This window comes from Anser brachyrhynchus (genome assembly GCF_964034855.1).
Source record: "Anser brachyrhynchus genome assembly, chromosome: 5".
Taxonomy (NCBI): domain Eukaryota; kingdom Metazoa; phylum Chordata; class Aves; order Anseriformes; family Anatidae; genus Anser; species Anser brachyrhynchus.
Window position 1 is genome coordinate 57,781,516 of NC_137699.1, and position 22,444 is coordinate 57,803,959.

General features: G+C 39.2%; 1 protein-coding gene across 3 annotated transcripts in view; it reads right to left on the reverse strand.

Moving 5' to 3' along the window:
• JAG2 (jagged canonical Notch ligand 2) overlaps positions 1-22,444 on the reverse strand; it is a 68,394-nt gene that overhangs the window by 32,791 nt on the left and 13,159 nt on the right. For 2 of the 3 annotated variants that reach the window (XM_080593028.1, XM_080593026.1), the window contains exons 3-5: positions 11,021-11,075; positions 4,254-4,508; positions 3,082-3,142 (exon numbers count right to left, since the gene is read on the reverse strand). In XM_080593028.1, coding sequence (XP_080449154.1) covers positions 3,082-3,142; positions 4,254-4,508; positions 11,021-11,075 — 371 coding nt within the window. The remainder of the gene's footprint in view (positions 1-3,081; positions 3,143-4,253; positions 4,509-11,020; positions 11,076-22,444) is intronic. The other variant, XM_080593027.1, reaches the window with a different exon arrangement.

A 22,444-nucleotide genomic window follows, 5' to 3' on the forward strand; every position in this document is an offset into this window, starting at 1 on the left:
CTGGAAATGGACAGAGTTCATGGCTGTTTTTTTTGTTTTAAAATGACTGCATTTTCCCATGTTTGCAAGATTCACCTAAGTTGCTTTCCTCAAGGATGTCATTTTGTTCGCTTTTCATCAAGTTACTTCTGAGCTGTCTTCAGAATAACCAAAAGCCTATCACCTAGACTCAGTGATACCACAAAATTTCCTACATCACGTTGTCTTAAAATCTACTATTTTTAATTTATTTGATGAAAATGCAAATAAATAGCCAACTTCACCATAACCTCTTCAAAACAATGGGTACCTGAACTTGTTCAACTGATGAGATCCAGTTTTAGCTAATTGCCTATCAGCTATTAGCAGTCTGCAGTCATTTAGCTATATTTAATATTTGTTTTTGCTAGAACATTTAACCCAAGAACAGCTCTAAATTACTTTGGAAAAAATCAAAGCATGGAGGGTAGAGCCTGGCTATGAGAGTTAGGCTGATGCCTCAGAGCCACCGCTTAAGTTATTTGCATGTTCATACAAGATGAAGATGGAAATCGTTTTCCATCTCTATTTATAAATGACATTGCACACTTTGGCAACAAAGGAGCTATTGGCACCAGTAGATTTCCATACATCTCACACCCATGTTTTTCTCACATTTTCATTTTCCTTCTGAATTAAAAAAAGGACATTGTTTTCACCTGTTAAATGACAGTGGCAACTGTCCAAAAACCAGGAAGGAGGAATCTAGATTATAATTCAATAGCACCAAACAGTTTTTTTTAAATAACAGCTTCCTTTGTACTGCTGGAGATAAAGGTCACATCTCTGAGCCTTGTTTATTTTTAGTTCAGAATCATTTTTCTATAGAAAGTATTATCCATTTGGGTTAGAAGTTCCGCTTTTTACATAGCCTAGTAACCACTACAAAATACAAACTAGAGATATCTGTGGGACAGAGCTCCAGCAAACAAATCACTTTTAAAGAGAGCTGAGTCTTCTGCAATAGTGGAAATACAGTGGCCATACATAGAAAAGTCAGTATTTTCCTTCAACATGCTGACCACCAGTCTATTGCTTAAGCAGACCTGTGTTAAGAAGCAAGGAAAATAAACGGTATACAAACCATCTGGACCAGTAAGTCCCTTATTCTTTCCCCCAGTACTTTTTTCAGATAATAAAATCCATCCAACAAAGTAGTGAGATTTTTGGTCAAAGTCCTTCTATAGAAGCTTCTATAAGCTTTGTTTAGCTGGACCGATTAGAAGGAGCACCTAGACCTTACACTACTAGATGCTTTTCCATGTATGTCAGTGAGACTCTGTAAGGGAAGGCTTTGCTCCTGAGACTCCTTATTCACAGACACCTTAAAAAAAGGTATCACAAGAACCCAGATCATCTTCAAGGGCTCTGTATTCCACTCGTGAAGCCTTCCTCCTCCTCTCCAACTTCTATCCTTCCTGATACAGGTGGTATCACTGAGAGAAATGAAAGTTCACAACGAAACTGCACCCCCACACCCACAACTTTTTACATTTGCTTAAGCTTGTTTGTCTTTATTCAAAGGCTCTTTGCATTTCAGAAGCAAATATTCACAGGCTCCTAAGACACTCAGTTAGGCACAGGGCCCCGAAAACCCCTACATAAAGCAGAGTTCAGCAAAGATTCAGGGTTCCTGGAAACCTCAAAAAAAAGGAGTACTTCTTACTAAGTAAAGATCACCAAGAGCAAGAAGAACCCATAATACTTAAAACCACGAGCAAAATATTTAACAATATGAAGAGATCCTAAATACCATTAAAAATAGTCTTACAAAAACAGAACCATGGTTTAGATAAATATCTGCCTTGAATAATATCTGCCTTGAATAATCTTTTTAAGGGAGATTTATCTTTTTAAGGGAGATTTTTTAGCTCTTCAGAAGTAAAACACCATACGTACAACACCAATGTACTCCGCATACTGGTATTAACACAGAATTTGCAGTCAGGTTCAAGAGCTACAACACAATCTTGCACAAATCAGCAGCATCTGACAGAAATTTCAGGTGTATATCATTTAGTATAAAGTCATTCCAATGCAATGATTTAGGATTATGTTATATTTGGGATTCTGTTATCTGCCATACCCCGCTATCAGAAACTGTCAGTTCTCCAGCAGAATGGGACTTCTTCACATCAGCTGTCACAGCTCACACACCAGCACTGCAAACAAAACTAGGCTACCTGCATCCAATTTCTGCCACTTCCCTGATGGTCAGTGTTTGCTAGTAGGAGAACGAATCAGAATTGCCTTAAACTATCAGAGCTTGACTCAATGATATTTGTCAGCTCTCAGGCGTTCTTACAGCCATTAAGTCTTACATCAACCCAAGCAAAGATTCAATATAGCTTAAAACTGACCAGAGGTAAAGTTAAGAACTTACAAAGAATCACCAATTTGCAAGCAGACCAGTCTCATTTCTTCAATACCCAGCATAAACGTAGCACCTGTTTCCCCATGACCTACTGCATTAGATGCATCTTCAACAAGGAAACAATCAACTCTTCTCTGCTATCAGAGTCTACTTAATCACAAAGTTGCACAAACATTTCAGACACCGTTCTCTCATATTCAGGGACCAAGAACATTCAATTGGGGTATAAAGTTTAGGTTGAAGCTTAGTTTGCTGCTATAACATTACTACCCAACAAAGCTTCTTTGAGAAAAAGTCTATTATATTTTGGTGATGATACACACATTGAGTGTTCTAGTACTGTGAGCATTTCCTAGTCATAACAGCCATTCTTAAAGAGCAAGTTACCCTTTTAAAAGGCAAAGAAACAGTATATCAAGATCCAAGTTCCTAAGGATTTTGGAAAAAGAAAAGGATGGTTCTCATATAATAAATGCAAGAAGCATATCTGTTCAAGTCCTATAAGCATAAAAATATAACAGCATTGCAAAACAGTATCTTACATGTGATGTCTACTTCATATCTAGTTGCATCCATGCTTTTGTACAGACTTTCAATTTTAAAGTAAGCCCTTTAAGAGTAGCAGCATACGTGGAAAACACTAGAAATATCAGTACTTAGAAGTAAAATATTCAAGCATGCAGACTTACTTGCATTCCCCAGGTGTACTGCAACCCCCATGGAGCAAATTACATCCTTGTTTACAGACAGCTGCAAATACAAAAAGTTTTAGTCTTCAGTTAGTCTGGGCAGCTAGATATCCCTTGGTATAGCGGCAATCCAGAACTGTTCAGCTAGGGCTTTTGTGGTGTAACTTACTTGTTGCTTATGCAAAGCAGATCGTCTCTGGGCATGTTCCAATACACCTAGCTTCTAGCTAGCTATTTCGTAAGACACCAACACTGCAGCTTTGTGAAAAATAACTCAAGGTATCTCACTGAAAACGTTGCTACCAAACTAAATAGGTTTGCAACAAGAGCATCTGAATTGGCATATTTATCAAATAGTTTTTTTTTTTTTAATCAATTTGATATTATGTTAGAAATCCCAAGCTTCAGAAGACATACACATTTCTTGACCTAAAGATGGTCTCCCCCTCATTAACAGCTTTTTACTAGAGAGGAAAAGAAACAAAACAAAAACAAGAAGCCCTCAACAGAAAGATGAGTATGACAAGTATTTAGCACTAATTACTCACTGAGAGACTAAATGCAAAACAAAGATTTGATAGAAGATTAGTGGTCCATTAAGAAAGATTATTATACTTGAATTTCTGTTCACATTAAGAGCTATCAAAAAGCTTTCAGCTGTGCATATATTAAATTTTAAACTTTTTCATTTGTGAAAACATTACGGGAATTTTTACAAGATTAAAAGTCTACAGTATTACTGTTACCATCATTGTTCAAAAAGCCTCATGTTTACAAACATAGTACATTTTGCTTTGTTACAAGCATGGTACATTTTGCTTTGAAGAAACATCACCTCTGAAAAGAGTTAGTTAGCATAAAGTTGTTTCAGTGTTTTTGAATTCTAAGTATGTTGTGTACCCCCAACAGCACACACTGTACCCTGCCCTGGGCTTCACTCTTCACAAAAGGATGAGTTTTTCCTGTGTTATTTTAACAACATCATCTTTCAAACTTATTTCAAGAGGAAGTAACAAGAAAAAGTTTTGCTTTGACAAAGACTTGTATTCAAAGGACAACATCTATATGAGTTAAAATATGCAACAGCACTGATACTACATGTATCAACCACTGCAAGGGTTTCTATTATATTAACAATAGAACTAAACTAAAATGAAGTAAAAAAATACTACCTTGTTTACATTCTTCTCCCATCCAACCATCCATGCAGGCTTTGTTTCCATTTTGATCACATGTGTAGTGACCGACAAAATCATCTCTAGGGCCACAAAATTTATTGCACAGAGCACTGTAGTAATTTTCATCACACTTCACTCTTATTTGTACTTCAAAATGGGCAACAGGACCATTAAACTGTAGTGTCTTCCATCGATCTTCTGGGTTGATCATGCCAGCATGCGCCACTCGTTCTATTAACAAGTCTTCACCTATTTTTTTTTTTAAAAAGGTAAATTCAACAGGTGATGATTTTGATAGCATACCAACATGTAAATTCAAATCCAAAGTATTCAACTGGTTAAGAGAAAGCCTAGTAAAGAAAATGTTAAGTGATAAAGATCTACTGTGTAACTGAATTTTCCTTTGCCTTGCAAAGTTCATTACAGGAAGGCCAATTTAAAAAAAAGTGTCCCAAAGGAAATATTAAAAAAAACTGGAACATAATCCGTAGGAAATAGCTTATTTTTCAAGGCAGCCAAACATACCACACCCACATACTGACAACCAACAGCTTTATCTTGATCTGAGACTCTTTTTGCCTCCTTTTTGTTCCTATTAAGTCACAAGATCTGCATAATCTAGTAGCTGAGATATTAGTATAAACGTTCTCTGGTGCCAGTGTCATTTTAGAAATAAAACAGTATACTGTTAATTTACTGTAAAATTGCTAAACAATAAAAGCCTACCAGAGCATTGACTATTACATACATCAACCAGCTTATTCCCGTTTCATCATTTTCTATAATGAAAGCAAGACATCTTTAACAAGCATTTCATAGAATACTTTGTCTAGCTAGTATGCTGCTTTTTTGAAGAAACATACACGTGAACCAAGGACTATCAAGGGACCGTTCTCTTTGTATCCTGCTTATCCTTATCCCCTGTGGAGCTACAGATAATTATGACCACTGCTGCAATACACTCTCACAAGCATCCTGCCTTGCCCACACAGACAGCAGCAGCACTGCTACCACCAGCCTCAGTTAGCTGAGACCACACATGCACAAAGTATTTTAGCAGTTGCATGGGACAAATGGATTCTAAAATGCAAGATTACAGAACTACCAAGCCCAAATATTGACATTTTTATGAATGTCAACTTTGTATTTATGTATTTTAATCTTGATACAAAGGCCTCAGTACTAAGAGATGAGGCAGTTATAGCACAACAAATTATACAATTGTTTGAGTAAATATTGAGAGTAAGCAAGCGCAGTAAGGGTAAGCATGGACAATGAGTGACTTCAGTGATAAGAGCTTCCAAATGAAATCTCTCAAGCTACTATTTAAATCTGGCAACACCCTACTGTAAGTTTTTCCTAGGTGATACAAACTGCAGATGGAACTCCAAGCACTATTCAGGGCAAGAAAAGGGCACAGAAAGTCCACTTGTGTACATGAATTTCATACACATTTATGACGTTACTATAATATTGCTAGCTCAGCAGTTCAGTGTCCATTTTCTTAATGAAGATTCTTTAAAAAGCACGCTAAAAAATGGAGAACCAAAAACTGTGCACAAAGACTAATAGTGAGATAGGGTCTCAACTTCAGATTATTAATGATAATAAAACAGGCCAGGCTGATAGCAAGCACTCTCATATTGAACTCTCATATTCATCAAGTGCATTTTACACACTTACTGCTCAGAAACATATCAGGCTTAGAAAATAAAGCCAAGAAAGTGACTATTTCTCACCTGGGAAGCTAGCGAGAGCACAGAAGTATCCTGTACATCTGCCACCAAAGCTGCACTACCCCCTCAGAACTCAACTAACAGTTTTTCAGTCATTCTACCGTTAAACAAAAGGTAATGAAGTAGTGGGCTCTGCTTTTGTTACATTGACATCTTTTTTCAAGCATGCTTCTACCATAAAAATCTTTCCTCTTAAAAATAAAGAACACTGAAGTAAAAGGTAAAAGCTATGTTTTAATTAAGCACTGAAAGGTTCTCCAATTAAGTCAAAGCATCTCTCTGCTTTAATATTACAAGTGGTAAAAGCCATGTATAGGCTATAATTCATGCTTGCCTGGACTAGTCTGCATAAAACATTTTATGGCTGGACAAACACATTGAAGTCTGTCTTTAACTCTCAAATTCCTATATGCAAAGTCCTCTGTCATCCAGCAGCACAAAGTCAGTAGCAGACTGAACAAGCCTGCAAGCCAGAGAAAGCTGCCTGCATGCTGTTTGCAACTCAGCAGGGTATCTAACATACCACCAGCCACCTTTAAAAGCTTCATGATTAGATTCGACATCCTTTCGTAATATGATTCTTCTATAATGATTATTGATCTAAAAGCCTTGACAAAAAGTGCCGAGTCACTGGATGGTCAAGGAATTTGACCAAAGAGCAAGTATGCATTATAAACCTATTTTCCAGCTATCAGCAACACAGGCTCATTGAAATGGCTGCAACAGCCACAGCCATACTCCCCCCAAAGGGTTTCATCAAAGTGCATCAGATGGACTGAAAAACATACCCTGCGATTAAAGGAGTGACTAATAAAAATCTTATCAAACATCTTTAAGTTAATGCAGATTCATCAAACCCAGTTAAACTGGAATAAGCATTACAGCTATTGGCAAATATACCTATACAGAACATTCCTCTTGATACGTGGGGTCAAGAAATGGGGAAATAAAAAAGGCAAAATTATTTTAATAAAAAAATTAAACTTCATCTTCACAAACTCCTCTGAAGAGAACATAGTTTCGACAGCTTTTCCTTTGGTTTGTATCAGTAGAAGGGCACAACAGCCTAAATAAGCAAGCAAAATAATTCACCCCAACCATAAAAGGCACCAGGGAAAAACAGCTCCAAGCCATCTAGTTTTAATACTACATTCATAAGTACCATAGTAAATTTTGAGAATAAAGAGATTCTGCTTTACTTCAGACTTCATAGCGAAACCAAGTAGTGGGAAACATGTTTATCAGGGTTTCTCCTTCCTCCTCCACAATGCTAAAGTGATTCTGAAGATATTCTCTCCTACATTTCACTACTGCGATGAGGCAGGTTTGCTCCCTGCATCTGGTTTACCATTAAAATTCACCTTACAACCCAACCCCACAGTACTTTTAGCCCTCACTAAGGCAATAAGCCACATAACTGAATCCAGTTATCGGTCAAAGAACAGATACAGTACTCTAGCCTCCCCTTCATACTCCTCAGAAGCAAGAGGCTTCTTTTCCTTGATGAAAGAAACCTACAAGCTTCTCTAGAAAAATCAGACATTGGTACAAGGACTTGCACAAAAGGAGGTGATGGCTCAAAGTTTCTACTTTAATTAACATTCACAAAGCATCTGATTTTTGGAAGAGGAACTCTTATCTTAAGAGTATTTAATTGCAACCTTGCTATCAGGAGCCATGAGTACACTTAATTAAGAACTTCACTCATCAACATGCTGACTTTTAGCAGAGGTCAGACATTCCCAACAAGGCACTTACAGGGCAATACAAGAGGCAATGTTGGTAGCTGTATGCAAAGAGACGAACACAGTAGCATATGTACTTTGTGCCTAAATAAACAGGAGGTACCACCTCCAGAAGTACAGTCTTCAGCATCTTTCAAGCAAAGGTTTTAAAGCTGTAAGGACAGATCAGTCTCCTACAGACTAAGATGAAAGAGGAAGGCAATCTGCATCCCAGCAGCAGACAAGTACTCAAATGGAAAGTTACTTCACGTGTGAAGATGCCAGCTTGCTTCAGAACAGCAGCACTGGGTTAAGCATTGCCCAGACCTCTGCTGTACAAGACAGCTGCCAAGTCAAGTGACTTACCTGGAAAATAGCGAGAACTGCTGTGACAGAGGACAGAAAACAGGCCCTTTACAGTGATTCAGTATCTAAGCCAGTTTCCTCTCCCCCTCCTTCACCCTCACAAAGCAAACAAGTGGTAATGCTACACTGCCACGAGCTTCACTCCCAGTCCGTAGCTTGGTGGTGTCCTGCCAATACTGCTGCACAGAGGAGGAAGGAAACACAGGAAAAGTTTGGGAATCTGTGTTTTCAAAAGCCCCTTTTAAGGTAAGTACCAGGGGATAAATATACCCTAACAGACTTGTTCTTGTGATGGGTGCTTCACAGATCTACTATAAGCACTCTTATCTTGCATTTAATGCTTGCAAGGAAGAATACAGGATACTAGTACATATACAGAGGGAAACAGAACTGTTCTAAAATCTTTTTTTGTAATAACACCTTATCAGAAGTCCAAATGGGAACAGAGGATTTGCAATCAACTTTCAGCCTTACTCATCCCCTTAAAGGGAAGTAAAACCTGACTTTGGAACCATTAATCAGTTCATAGAGAGACTGGAACTTTAAGCTTTCTCACACTGGCAACAGAAGACACAAAACCTGAGCCAGAGATTGACTCAGTGCTCAGTACATGGCAGGGAGTTCAGCTTTCCACAGATATTCCTCCCCTCTCCCCCCAGGATGCAGACATTGTCCCTTTTTTCTCTGGAAGCGATGTTGTGTCCCTTTTCTAATCCCTTAGATGTGCATTCTTACTGATCTGTCCTGTTTGGCAGTATACAGAAATACAAGGAGCAGTCCCTGCATCTTGTCAGACTCACAGGGGAAAACCTACTGGAGCATCGCCTGCCAAGACTGCTCTTGGAGAGAGAAAGAAAAAGCTAACAGATCTCTTTCATGAGATTGGTAAACAGACTACTGAAACATTTAACCTCAAGACATGTGTTTAGCTAGTCCCCTGTCAAATTATAGGCTAAAAAAGCATAACAAAACTCACATGACAAGCCTCTCTGTTTCAGATGCAATACAAGTTAAGAGCACCTCTCTGGCAGCCTACATTAAAAGGGAACTTCACCTTTCATTGGCAGTTTCTCAGGAGACCTAGACTGTAATTTGAGGCACTTGGACTGCTGTAGTTCATTGAAACCATTCTTTAAAGGAGATGGCCCACTGGAACTCCAAAAGACATTATACATTAGGTCATTTTGGGGTTCGGGGAAAAAACTGACATCAGTGGAAGTACACAGGTTTGTTAAAGCATGGTGAAGAGATCTGAAAGGCATAAAAAGGAAAAACACAAGCCTAAAGTAAATATCCCCTTATCAAGAATATTTTAAAAGTTTTAAAAGAAACCAGGCTTTGAAAGCTACAGATTTGCAAGAGGATTCAGCAGATTCAAGGACCAACATAATAAAGAACGGTCTTTTAACTTTTTAAGTTTATTGAAAAGAAATCAGCTTTTAAATGCACACATCTCATGCTTTGCAGGATAGGGTCTTCGTGCTCACTCCTTTCTACACAATCTCCTGAGCTGATAAGCTACCTAGAACGAGGGGGGAAGGAATATTCAATATTCACTGTACTAGCTGCCCCTAGGTAAATTATTCCCAAGCTGGAAGCTATTTGAACAAAGGAACTTCACGTAGTACTTTTTCAAAAAGACATTCAAATAAGATCACTAATCTGTTGCTGTGTAGGATATCTAAACTTATTCAAGATTCAGGCTTACTCTGCTCAGCACACAAGATCTCATTTGAATACCATATCCAGCTTGGGAAACCGCCATTCAAGTAGGCTGTGGACCAACGGAAGGGTTGCAGCAACATGAATTACCAAAGATCTAAAGAAAACATGCCTATTAGAAAAGATTGAAGCTGTTGGACAAGACAAAAATTGCTTAATTTTAACAGAGGGAGGACTGAGGAACAAATTACAAACTCAATTGCTTTATCACTGGACACAGACTATGTTAGGAAAAACTAAGTTAAGAAAGTCTGCCAGGAAAATCCAAGTGGGACTGGTCCCATCTTCAAGAGGACCTTCAAACTCTAACATAGCCTCAATATTATTTTAGCTTTGCCTTTTTTTGGTGAACTTGATGCATCTTGCTTTATAAGGATGGTCAGTGAAGCAGCAGAGAATAGAATGAATAGTTAGAAAATGACGATTATCTGGGGCACAAATCTTCACTATCTCAATGTCTGAACACTTATCTTCCTCTGTAACAGTCCCAGCCAAGATTAAATAGTCCATTATCAGCAACAAGTTTGATGTTCACTTAGCACTTGCAGCTATGCATTTTTTATTTTGAGAGAAGTTCATAAAACATTACCAAGGATCAGAGAGAGCTCTACTTCAGCAACAACATGGCAACCAACACCTTCAAATTATTTTAAAGTATTTAAACACTAAGCTTGCTTTTCCTTCAGATCAATAGCCATGCTCTGATAATAAGGATTAGTATTTGCAGACCAGAAACAAGGTAACTTTCAGTACTAATAAAGAAACAACTGGAGAATGAATCATACCAAGGCATCCAACTTTAATTTACAGGCAGCAAGAGTGCTTTGTTTGCCTGATCATGGAAGTTACCACAAAAGGCAGTGAAGGGTGAACAAAAGAGTATTTAAGGTGAAAATCTACAGCACAGATCACTTCCCTTATGGGGAAAAAAAGGGTTTACCATAATTTTTAAACTTTCTTAAAGAAATTACGTATTAAGATCTTCACTTGCTATGGTCCATTCTATTTCTTACCACTACTAATTTTTTGCCGTTCCTAATACAATCCCCCTCCCTACTGGGATTTGTACATACCCTTCACTTCGATTGCATCCTCCCATTACTTTGTAAAGATGGCTAATTGCACCAGCACACCATGTCCCCTTCTCCCCCTGAGATCTGTGCACATACAGCACAAAATAAGTGAAACCTGACAGTTTTACATAAATACTCACCACCTTTTGTATCATTATCCCAATCCCATGCTTCTAATACTAACGTGAACGATCTCTGAAAAGAAAAAAAAGACACCAGTTAGATAAAAAGCACTGTTATAGGCCAGACATAAACAGTGATTTGGAATAAGCAGATATTGCTGCTACACGAAAGCCAACTGAAAGCAGTTTAAATTTTCACCACTTTACTGTCATGTGAAAGCCCTTGAAGGCATCTTCTCAAAAGCATGAAATATAACAGCATTAAAAACTGTGGGGCAAAGCAGGCTAACAGCAAAACAACAACATCTTCCCCCACACACCAAGGACTGAATTATTATTTTTCTCCTCCCACTGTATTTATTTCTCAGCTTTCTTAGCCACAGAAATCCTTCTCAGAAGCAGCTCTAAAAGGTTTGAACAAAGTGAAGGGTCCTGAACTTTGGGAAATAGATACAATATTTAAGACAAGCAAATGAAGACAGAAAATAAAATCAGGGTCATCTTTTTAGAAAGTGCCCAAAACACAAGTCTATAGAACAAGCCAGTTTAGATATGTTTTTTCTAGAAAAAAAATCCACCCTCCATCCATTAAAAATTTAGACTTCTTTCTCATGAAAGGGGAGCTGTGAAGAATGGACCTGAAAAAGACACAGCAGAAACATGATTTTTAGAGAAAGCATGGTTGGTAGTAGATTTTCCACAGAGGAAAAATGAAAAGCATCATTTCAGACAATTTGATAACTGTTTCAAAAGAACACAAGCTTTACTTCACTAAAGCAAGGCTTCAGTAGTTTCCTTTGGTTTTATGACCAAATATGTAGGATAGATGTTGACATTTAAATATTAAGGTTACTTAGGGGAAAAATGCAAATGCAACTTTATGCATAGATGTGATGTTTACCTGTTTTAAGTTTAACAAAAGCAGCTGTCAAACACCTTGACTTTGAAAGTTTCCAACTCATCCAAGTTAAAATAAAGTTTCTCACATACATTCAAAACCAGTAACAAAAACAGTTATTGCACCACTATCCTAAAACCCTCTTATATACATCTTTGTGCTTAGAGGCAAGCCACACCAAAAAACTGAAACTCATTAAATACAGCAGAGCCAAAACTTCATGCGTGCTGAATTCACGGGCTAACAACCACCTATGAATTCACATGAACCTGGGGATTTTCAGTTGAGGCATGAAGAACACCCTCTTAGGAAGAGGATAATGTAAGAATTCATCTATATTTCATAGCTATTTCAGCCTCCTATATCAAGAGACGAACATTTTTACTGCGATAGTTCATTAAGTGCTTTGCACACCCATGCTTCCCACCAAGGAAGGTTGATTATAACACTGAAATCTCCCTATTTTACAACCAAAAAAAAAAATCCATGCAGCACCATTATTAGAGCTCTTTGCTAGACATCCCTCATGACTACAGCAAAGGACCAGTCTACTCAGTAAAACCATTAATAGGGTGCCTATTCTATCACTGAGTTGCATTAACATATAAACCACAAACTATGCCTTTGGAAAAAAGTTTCTTCTGAACCTTTCAGCCTCAGACATTAGGAAAAAGTGATTTACCGTGACTGGAATGCAAGGAAAATAAAACTTTAGTGGTAAATAGTCATATTACACTCAAGGAAGCTCAGCAGTGACTATACTGGACAGAGGCATACTTGTCTTCTTCCAAAGGCAGTTCCAGCTCAAAGCATAAAGATCAGTTGATAAGAAGCCACTACTTTTGAGGGATGACAACATAGCACAATTCCCTATTATATTTAAAAAAAACAAAACAGTAGTGCAGCATTTCCTCCAACTCTCCACTTCATACCCCCACCTGAACATTCAAGGAAGCAGGATCCTACCATAGTCTAAAAATACTACTTGGCACCCTTCTAAACTGTTACCTGAGAAATAAATGTAACATGAATGGTATCAGAAAGTACCATACAGTAGTGGCCCTAATGTCTTCTGGCACTTACAAGTCTGCTTATTTTAGGGACGAAATGAGAAGTGTAACCTATGCAGAATTCTGCAAACTGGTGCACGATACCAAGTTCTTTACCCACCTCCCCTGCTTTTAACAACTGATCTTGTAACCTACCCCTCAGTTTTCCTGTGCTTCACTGATTTCTATTAGAAGTACAGAACAGTGCTCAAGTGCTTCCAGATGTCCACTTACTCATTTTATATAAGGGTTGGTCTTTCCTACTGCAAATCAGCCATTGCATCTAACTGCCCACACAGGCTAAGGCAGTAACACACTATGCTGGTCAGCTATGCCTTCCCATCGTTCCACTTGAAAGCAGATCTGGATCTTCACCTAGGATGCTAGGAAGTTTTTGTGGGAAAGGGAGCTGCACGCAGCACACTGTTTCGACATGCACACACTGGAAGGTGTGAATAAAGGGGCATTCTCCTGATTTTAAGGTGCTTAAAATAAGGAGCCCTATAGCTCTGGTGACAAATCTGACCAAACAAGCTAGCATACACTCTAGAGCTGAAAGCATTCCTGTAACATCTTATAGGAACGTAGTACATTACAGAGAGTTATGACTAGCACACAACTCTTCTTCCAACATGTGGAAGACTGGGGTTTCTGGCCACACAGCCAGCCCCAGAGCCCATGCTGCTGCCTGGCAGAACACGGACAGCACTCTGCAAGCCACAGGTCCAACAGGCCAGATTCAGTCATTTGCTTTTCCCCTCCCAACTAAGGACAATCAAGAGCTATACAGCCATCTATAAGAAGCCTAAAGGGAACATATGCAATAGAGACCCAGAGTATTAAATCCTTTCACTTACTGGCACCCCATATCCCCGGTTTCACCATGTCTACCTCTGGGCTAATCAGCTCAAAATGGCGGCAGGTGGCCATTTACACATGGACAAGTACACGGACTGCAACATTTTAAGAGGTCTTACAAGGGTGCCTACAAGCCACAGATGTTGTTAAGTCACAGTAAATGGAACCAACAGACAAATGTACATTTACTTGAAAAAGCCACGTCAGCTCCAACAGTTCAGCTGTGCAACCTCCTGCTTTCTGTGATGCTTGCACAGCCACCCTCCAAAAGCACCTCACAGACTTGAGAACACATCCAGAAAAGAAGCTGATTAAAGGGCTGCTCTCCCTCTAACAGATAGTAGGATTACCAGCCCAACTTGTGATTCCTTCCTCACATCCTGCTAGGCAGCAGCTTTAAAGAACTCCTCTGCAGTAGGGTGATGGGTGGTCGTGTTCCAGTTATGGCTCCTCAACACAGGAAACAGATCCTTAACCTTCCAGTTCAAAAAACCTCTTCCCCACTAGAGTATCCGGTCTCACACTAGATCTGCTTTAATTCTTTTGAGTTTTCCACTTCATTTTAAAACACCGAAAGCATACAAAGATGCATCCATGCTACTATGTTCATTATGTGCTGCACTGAACGCTTTCCAATTACAGCTCAACTATCAAAACCATTACTGAAAACTAATACTCACATACTCATCCATGCCGTAACACTACCTTACAGCCAGAGTAAGAGCTACAGGCTGAATAAGACTAATAAGTGCCAAATAGTACTTTCAGCTTAAATAGACATACTCAGTTTATAAAAGCTCTACCATTGGCTTGCATTAGGCATATCTCTACACAGCGGATGGTCAGTCAACACAAGCTGCAAAAAACTTCCCTGTAGTACAAGATACTTGTACAAGCCAACATTTTTTTAAAATTGTGTTTCCAGAAACCAGTTAAAGAATTTGCATTAATTAGCTCTTCTCCAGAGTCTAAGGTCTACCCAAACTTAATCTGAATTCCTGACATCATCCAGCTCTTTAGAGTACCCTTAGGAACATGCTAGCTTAAAAGTTAAGTAGACTCTCTAGAGAACTTACCTAATTATAAAAGTGTTTGAGTTGAATTCCTGCATAAATTTAGCAAAAAACTGTTGTTTTCTAGTGAGTATCCTAATAATGCCCCAAACTCATGAGTATTTTATAGTATTTCATGGGTGTATTATAATATACACACACCACCACACCATCTTCTTTTCTAACTTGCATGCTACTCAGACTTGAAGCTTATGACTAACACCTCACTAATAGGACATGCACATTCCAGTCTGTTCTTACACATGAAAAAAGCTTTATGAAGTAGCATTTGTTCATTTCAACTAGTATTAGCAAAATATTTAGAAGATATTTTAGAAGTGGCCATGGCACAGATTGGAGGGGTGTGGGTAAGGCAAGGGGTGAGCACATACTGCAATGAAAGCAGTTCACCTCCTTGAATTAAAGGCAGTGTAGTATCTGTGCTTACCAAAAACCACAACACGCTGAGGCTACCGCTCAGAGAAGAACATCAGCACAGTTCTGCAGAAAAGCCGCCCAGCTTTACAGAATAACCGTTTCACAGGAGGTAACTAAATAGATATGCTAACCTGTTGGGAAAGATACAACTTAAGTCTGTTTAACTATCTTGGCAATGTTGCTTCAGTTGTGTTTTTCCTAGGACCAGTGTTGACAAAAAACAACTTCAAAGCATTATTCCACTGCTTACACTAAACAAAACACTCCCGTTACTATCCCAACGACCTCCTCTCTGGGAGGCGGGGGGACAAGACCTGTAATATTGGTTTGGCAGTGCCTTTTCATGAACTATTACTACTACCTTGACTTCTGCAAATCAACATTCAAAAGGTGTGTTTGGAAAAACAGACTTGTCAGATTTTTAATCCCAGGAAGGATGACCAGCCTTCTGACTGCACTTTCAGTCAGGTACAGAATTTATATTCTCCAACTCAAAAACTCCCCAAAACACATAAAACGTTAAGAACATGTTAAGGTTGAGCTGAAAATGAGTATTTGACATTTTCTGCATCAATTTCCACAACAAGCTGTTGTATATTAAAATATTTATTCTAAGAAAGATTCCTCAATTTCACCCAAAATTTTCTAATAGAAGCATGTTGACTGGAGTTTCTACAGATAGGCAAAAAACCCAGAAGAAACTAGAAATCTGCTGCAGATTAGAAAAAAGCATGGCTCTTAAACACAGGGCCCACATTACCACACTGTTCCACCAAGTGCTACACTGTAAACACAGGATCTCATCACCAGTCAGGGCCTTTTCCTTTCAAACCTCTCTCAAGAATAAGCAACTTAATGATAATGATGCACAAACAGGTCAAGCAACAGCCTCCTATCACTACTCACTCCAGAAGTTAAAAGTTAGACCATTAATAAATCATCACCAGTATTTCTTGCAACCAAGTCCCTAACGCCAATCAGCACGGCCAACTCCCAGATTCTTTTCTTACAGAACTCCTAGAAAAGTGAGGCAAAGACAGGTCCAGGGCTTTTTTTTTTTTTCTCCTTACTCTTTCAAGTGCCTGTCCCCCTCCTCCAAGCAGCCTGCTTGCCTGGAAAAAGATGACTTAAAGGCACACATATTCCATTTCCTTCCCCAGGAGCTCTGCAAGTCTTTACAACTTCCTCATGCACAAGCCAGAACTGCAGAGGAAGGAAGAAGTGAAGGAAGCTTCAGTGAAGGTCCAAGGCTGGTATCTCTGCCACAGATTTAAGGGCAGACAGACAGAACAAGCATGCAGGTTGATCTTGACATTATGAAGACGTAATGGAGACCTCTACACAGAAGGAGCAGGTGTTCCTCACTCACCCAGGTTGTGTTTCTCAGTGGAGGGAGGGGGAACGCAGAAGGGGGCTGCTTTTTGAAACTTCAAGGAAATTTCAGCCCCGCTTGCATGCAAGAACTTGTCTGCTGCAAGCAAAGGCTATTCCAATGCACAAAATTATAAGAGCACCCCTCCTATAAACCCTCATTTTTCATTTGAGAAGTACCATTGGCATGGTGAGTCCTAAACAAAAGCCTTCCCTTTGGAAACCAGGGCCAAACAATCCCATTTTGTCAGGAGCGTTGCGGAAGGCTGGGTTGGAGTACTGCAAACACTGGCAGCACAGACCAGAAAGCAGTTGAGCAACTTTAAGCCTTCTATTTGAGAGCAATTACTGAAGTTATACTCCTCTTGGCCAAGTCACAAAAGCAGGATGATGTTTACAAGCTTTGGAGCCTTACTGCTCTTTGAGGGGAGCAGTTTATGGGTTGCCCCACCTCACAGTCTTTAGGAAGTCTGCAAAACGTGGGGAGGTGGGGAAGGGCAAGAGGGGGTGTATTTTCTGCCATGGTTAACAGCCTGACACCTCCACCTACACGTGCTTGAACACCTCATTCCTCTCCTCCTCCAAACCAAGCAAAGTCAAAACTGGAGGGGTGTGTACATGTGTGTGCACATATGGGGGTGGCAGGGAGAAATCAAGATGTCTAGACTATTAAGACATTTCGTTGGAAAAGGAGCACAAATAAAAACAACAGGTGACTAAGTTAGAAATGGTCTCAGAGTTAATACTTAACACCCAGGTAGGGACTCACCACCTTCAGCTGAAGAAAATTACCCAGCAACTGGGTGGAAGAATCCTGCCACCAACCAGCTGCAAGCATTTATATAAATGCAAAGATATAAACAACTTCAAGGAGGAATTCAAAGGGATATTATAACATCTATTTGGCAGCATGCAGAGCTTTGTGAAACAGAAGAATATTGTGCTTCTCTCCCAAGTATATCAAAATACCAGATCGTGACGTATGTTACCAGATGATACATCTATAGGAAGATCTTCAAGTGAAGGTTTGAAGGTACTTGGATCCTGCTGCAGTGGCAGAACACAACCTCAGAGGCAGCCTTGATATATCACAGGACAGCAAACTGTTCATCTGTGCAGAAAGACTACCAGAAAAACCTACAAGGTTCTGGTAACTTAGTACCTTAGACAGAAACTCAAAGCACATCTCAGCTGATTTAACTTTGTGACAAATCTCAGACACAGTATTTCTTCCCATCACCTTAGTACTAACTTAAACCCTGAACTTCCGTAGCACCCTCCACCAGAGAACTGCTGCAGACAGAGCATCCTTCTCCTCCACTAAGTAGGAAGCATGCACCTCACTAACAATTTTCACAGTGCCAGAAGCACGTCATTAGCTTCTTATTTAGAAAAGCTGCAGGAGATCTGTCCAGCCAGTAGTCCTGCAAAGATTTGTATGAAGAAAAGCTGCTAGCTACTCGTATGTTCACAGGACACTGTAGAGGTTCTAGAAGAGCCCATTCCTATTCTAAACCAGTGCCTTTAACATTACTGCTATGCATGCAATGGTGAGTCTTGCAGAATAGAAGCTATAAAAACCAGAGACAGGAGTTATCTGTTATTCATCTCTACCCTAGTCCATCCTTCATTCCCTGAATCCACCATACACAAATCTCCTGGAGTACAGCAGAGATTAAAGTTCCACCTCTGAAATCTAAGCAGTCATTTGCGGTCACTTAAATTTGAACAAATGCCACATGATTAGCTTCCAAACCATTTATTTCCCTTATAGTTCCAGAATTAAGCAAAAATAAATCAGCGAATACTTAACTACTCAAGCACAAGTGGTCCTGCAATACCTTGCTATTGCCAAGGTTTTCCAGAAAAAAATGCACATTAATTTTTAATGCCAATTCAACCCCACTGATTAGTTTTGCTGAAACACCTCTATCTCACTGCAAGTGCCTTCTGCCTATGTCACCTCTAGATACCTCCTGTATATAAGCCTTAATATTTGTTTATAAAAACTAAATGCATCAAGAGTAACATAAAAGCAGCATAGAAAAAAACAATTTAATCTTAGGTGAATGATCAGTAACTCCCATACAAGCAATGACAGTGTTAGTCAGAACTCCTCAGCCTGGAAGAAAAGAGGACTTAAGTATGTAGCTCTGCAGACTTCTGCTACAAAAGGCCCAGGATTTGGTTAGGAATAGACTGTCCGTTTTCTTGTCAATGACAAAACAACAAGAACTGCAGGTCAAATTAAGCTAACATGAGCCAAGCTCAGAAACACAGAAATGAGACAAGATGGCACTTCATGCAAAGCCTGGCAAACTGTTACACAGGTTGCCTAGGGATGCAGCAGGTGTAAGCTTTGTGGGTCCAAGGAGAGATTGCCACAAGCACTTAGGAGAGACCAGTCACAACTAGTTGAAGATTCTTGTTTGGAAAAAAAAAAGCTTAGTAGAATTTAAAGAATTTTTTATGTATCTTTGCCCTGTCCTTATCTCCCACACGTATTTGCTTATATTCCCTGAAATCTAGTTTCAACCAGTACAGGTGTTGTTCCAAAGCAAGTATTCCACTTTTTTTTATGGTTGACATTAAAGCAAAAGACTATTAAAGCAACATTTACACTGTAAAATCTTGCAGGCCTACCGAAGTCATCAGTATCTATTCTAAGGTAATCAAAATCATGACCAAGGAATAGTTGAGGAAAAAATGACAGGAAAAAAAAAAACAGAAAACAGTTCTGAATTAGATTTACAATTACACCTCAAAACTTCTCTTTGAAAGCTATAACATCTGAGAGGTAGTAATTGAGAAATCTAATCAAGATTCTCCTTTCTGCAATACTCAAATGCCACATCATATTAGGATTATTCCAAAAGTCAAACCATGTACACAACACATCCATAACAAGCCATGTGACATGTTGCAACGCATACACCAAAATGTTATTCAGAAAAAATGATGAGCTGAGCTACAGCTACTAATAGGTAGATAGTAATATCTGGAATAAAGATTTAGAAGACTAATGGCTTCTGAAACTTCTCCTGAGGGGGCAAAAAGTAATCTAGAGAGTCTTTTAAGAGTGATTAAGTCCAGCCTGGGTGGTACAAAGCAGAACATACTGTCACCCAAGGCAAGGTAAGAGAAATGCACAAACAAAACAAGCACCTATTTATTAACTAGCTGACAATTCACAAGTGAAATACTAAGCTTACCGATTTCATAGCAATTTTTGACATAAAACTGTCAACATATGGGATAAAAACCTTGTTTTAACTACGGAAGACCCAGTATATTTCTGGGGGAAGGCCACAGTGAGAAACACAAAGACCTTCACGCAGAAGCATAACTTCAATAATTAGGCAATCAATCTTCAAACTTCAAGTATTGTATTTGCCACAGTCAAAAACAATCCCTCCTGGTTTCCACGTAACACAGACGAAGGCTCGTGCCATTTCTAGTTAGTAACTCCACAGTAACTTCACAGCGACTGAAGAAGCAGCAAGTAGCACCTACCCCTTTACAAGCTGGGCCTACCAGTCACCCAACAACCACTCTAAGCAATAACGCTGCTTTCAAAACCACCACCTGTATTTGAGTTAAGGGCACAAAAGAAAGGGTGAAGATTAAGTTATTGTGACTGGCAACAGAGCTGTGAAGGCAAGAATATCTGTGACTGTCTGGAAATACCAGCTAACTAGAGAAAAGCGTTAGAACTTTACATTTGGAAAGGAAAAAACAAGTCAGAGACCTGCTGCAGAAGTTTCCCTAACTTGAGGTGGTTCCCTCCAAGGCTCCACTACTACCGATAAAACCTACCTTCAAATAATTGAAGGAATCCGTCATTACTCAAGAACAAATTACAAGAAGATCAGTCTCTTCAGAGCAAGCCAGATTAATTGCCTAGATTTCTAAGAGTTTCCTAGATACTCTGCATGGCTGCCCTGTGTACTCCCCATAAGGGGAAACAGTACATGCATCTGTAGGCTAGGACTTTAGAGCCAGAATTTGAGCCAAAAATAAGAAAATCTTCAGTGACCTGAGGAAACACTTAAGTCAAGCGGAACAGGAGGATGGGGAAGTAGGAATTAGGACATCACAGGCCTGTCAGAGCCTTGCCTTTAAAGAAAACTTATTTCACAATTTGATTTAAACTTTTGCACACTGCCCAGTAGTGAAAAAATACCTTGAACAACAACATTTTCATCAGTACCCACAGAAAGCCTCAAGAGACTTCCAGAACTCAACACCATTCAACAGCTCAGTAAAACTGCTTTTCTTCCACATGAAGGAAGCCCACCCCACCACATGCTTTCCAACCTGCAACAAAAAGCCTAACAGATTTTCGCTTTCCTCTATTATCACCTCCAAGGTGATCCTAAGACCCACTGGGCAGAGGACTAGTGTCCCACAAAAAGCTTTGGGCATGGGGAAAAAAAATAAGTCTCAAAAAAAAAAAAAAGACCGTTTCTCCCAATTGCCATCTCTTCTATAGATGCCAGAGTACTGCAATGCTTTGCTTGTGAATAATAGCTGTGGAAGTACAATCTACACTACCAAGAAGCACATGTACAAAGTAAAATTCTCCTCAAAACAATGTATTATTGAAACCATCCTAGTTGTTTAGCTTTAATTCTGATCATCTATTGAAACAATGATGAGCACAGGGCACGAAGGAGCTGACGCAACCAGTAACTGCATACCAGGGCTCAGCAGAAGCATTAGCCATCCTCACTACTGCCACTCTGCTAGTTAATTTACTTAACACACTTACACATACTTAACCTTTGGGGAATCTGATTAAAAGTCAACCAATACAAGTGCACAATTTGCATTGGCACCTGCCACTCAAGAGAGCCCAGTGTAAACTCCCCAGATTTCGTGTCTTTTTGATGCTTCTAGAGCAGAAAAAACACAAATGAAACGTGCTCCATTGGGAATCAACCCAGAAAGCCTGCTAGAACCTCAAGTTATAGCCTTCCCTTCCATCCTACTTAGGGAGGACACAAGGTATTGATTTTAAATTGAGATTAGAAACAGATTAAACCAGAAATTACGCACCAAAGAGAATGTTTACAGCAAACGTTTCTCCACTAGTACCTGAATTTAATGGACAAAAAATAAGTCTTTGACCTGGCAGAAAAAAAAAGTATTTTTTAAATACTTTCAAACTTCACAGCTATTAAGATATAGCCCTCTGTACCACAGCCAAAGCCAGCACTGGGAGTTTCCAGAAATTCACTGAGTTAATCCAATAGCAAAGAACAGAAGGAAGTATTGATGAAATTAGAGAATGGAGAAAAAAGCCTTTTAGAAAGAGACGTGCGCAAACACAACGCATTGCAGTCAGGTATCCTCTTAACAGCATTTTATTAGATTTAAGTTGAGGCTTTCAGCCTCGCTACCACCTTTGAAGGTGGCAAACTTGATATTAACCAAGTATCCATGACCTACTCCTTCCCTAAAGTTTTGGAAGAAGTCCAAGATAAATTAAGCCACATTATATGTACACTTTCTTGTTGCATTAATGAAAACGTACCTAGATTGTCTCTTTTGAAGTGTATGCATCAACTATGAAGACCCATTAATGGTTGGTGCAAGCCTTGTTTTATGCTAATATTTAGAATTCAAAAGATGAACTAGTAATTAATACTGCTCTTCCCCTCCCCTCTGCACTCCATGTGGCATGGATATTAGTGTCCTCTGGGCACTTCAAGCCATACATCATTACAATTTCAACTTGAAGTCAAGAGGGAATTAAACTAACTATGTAATAACA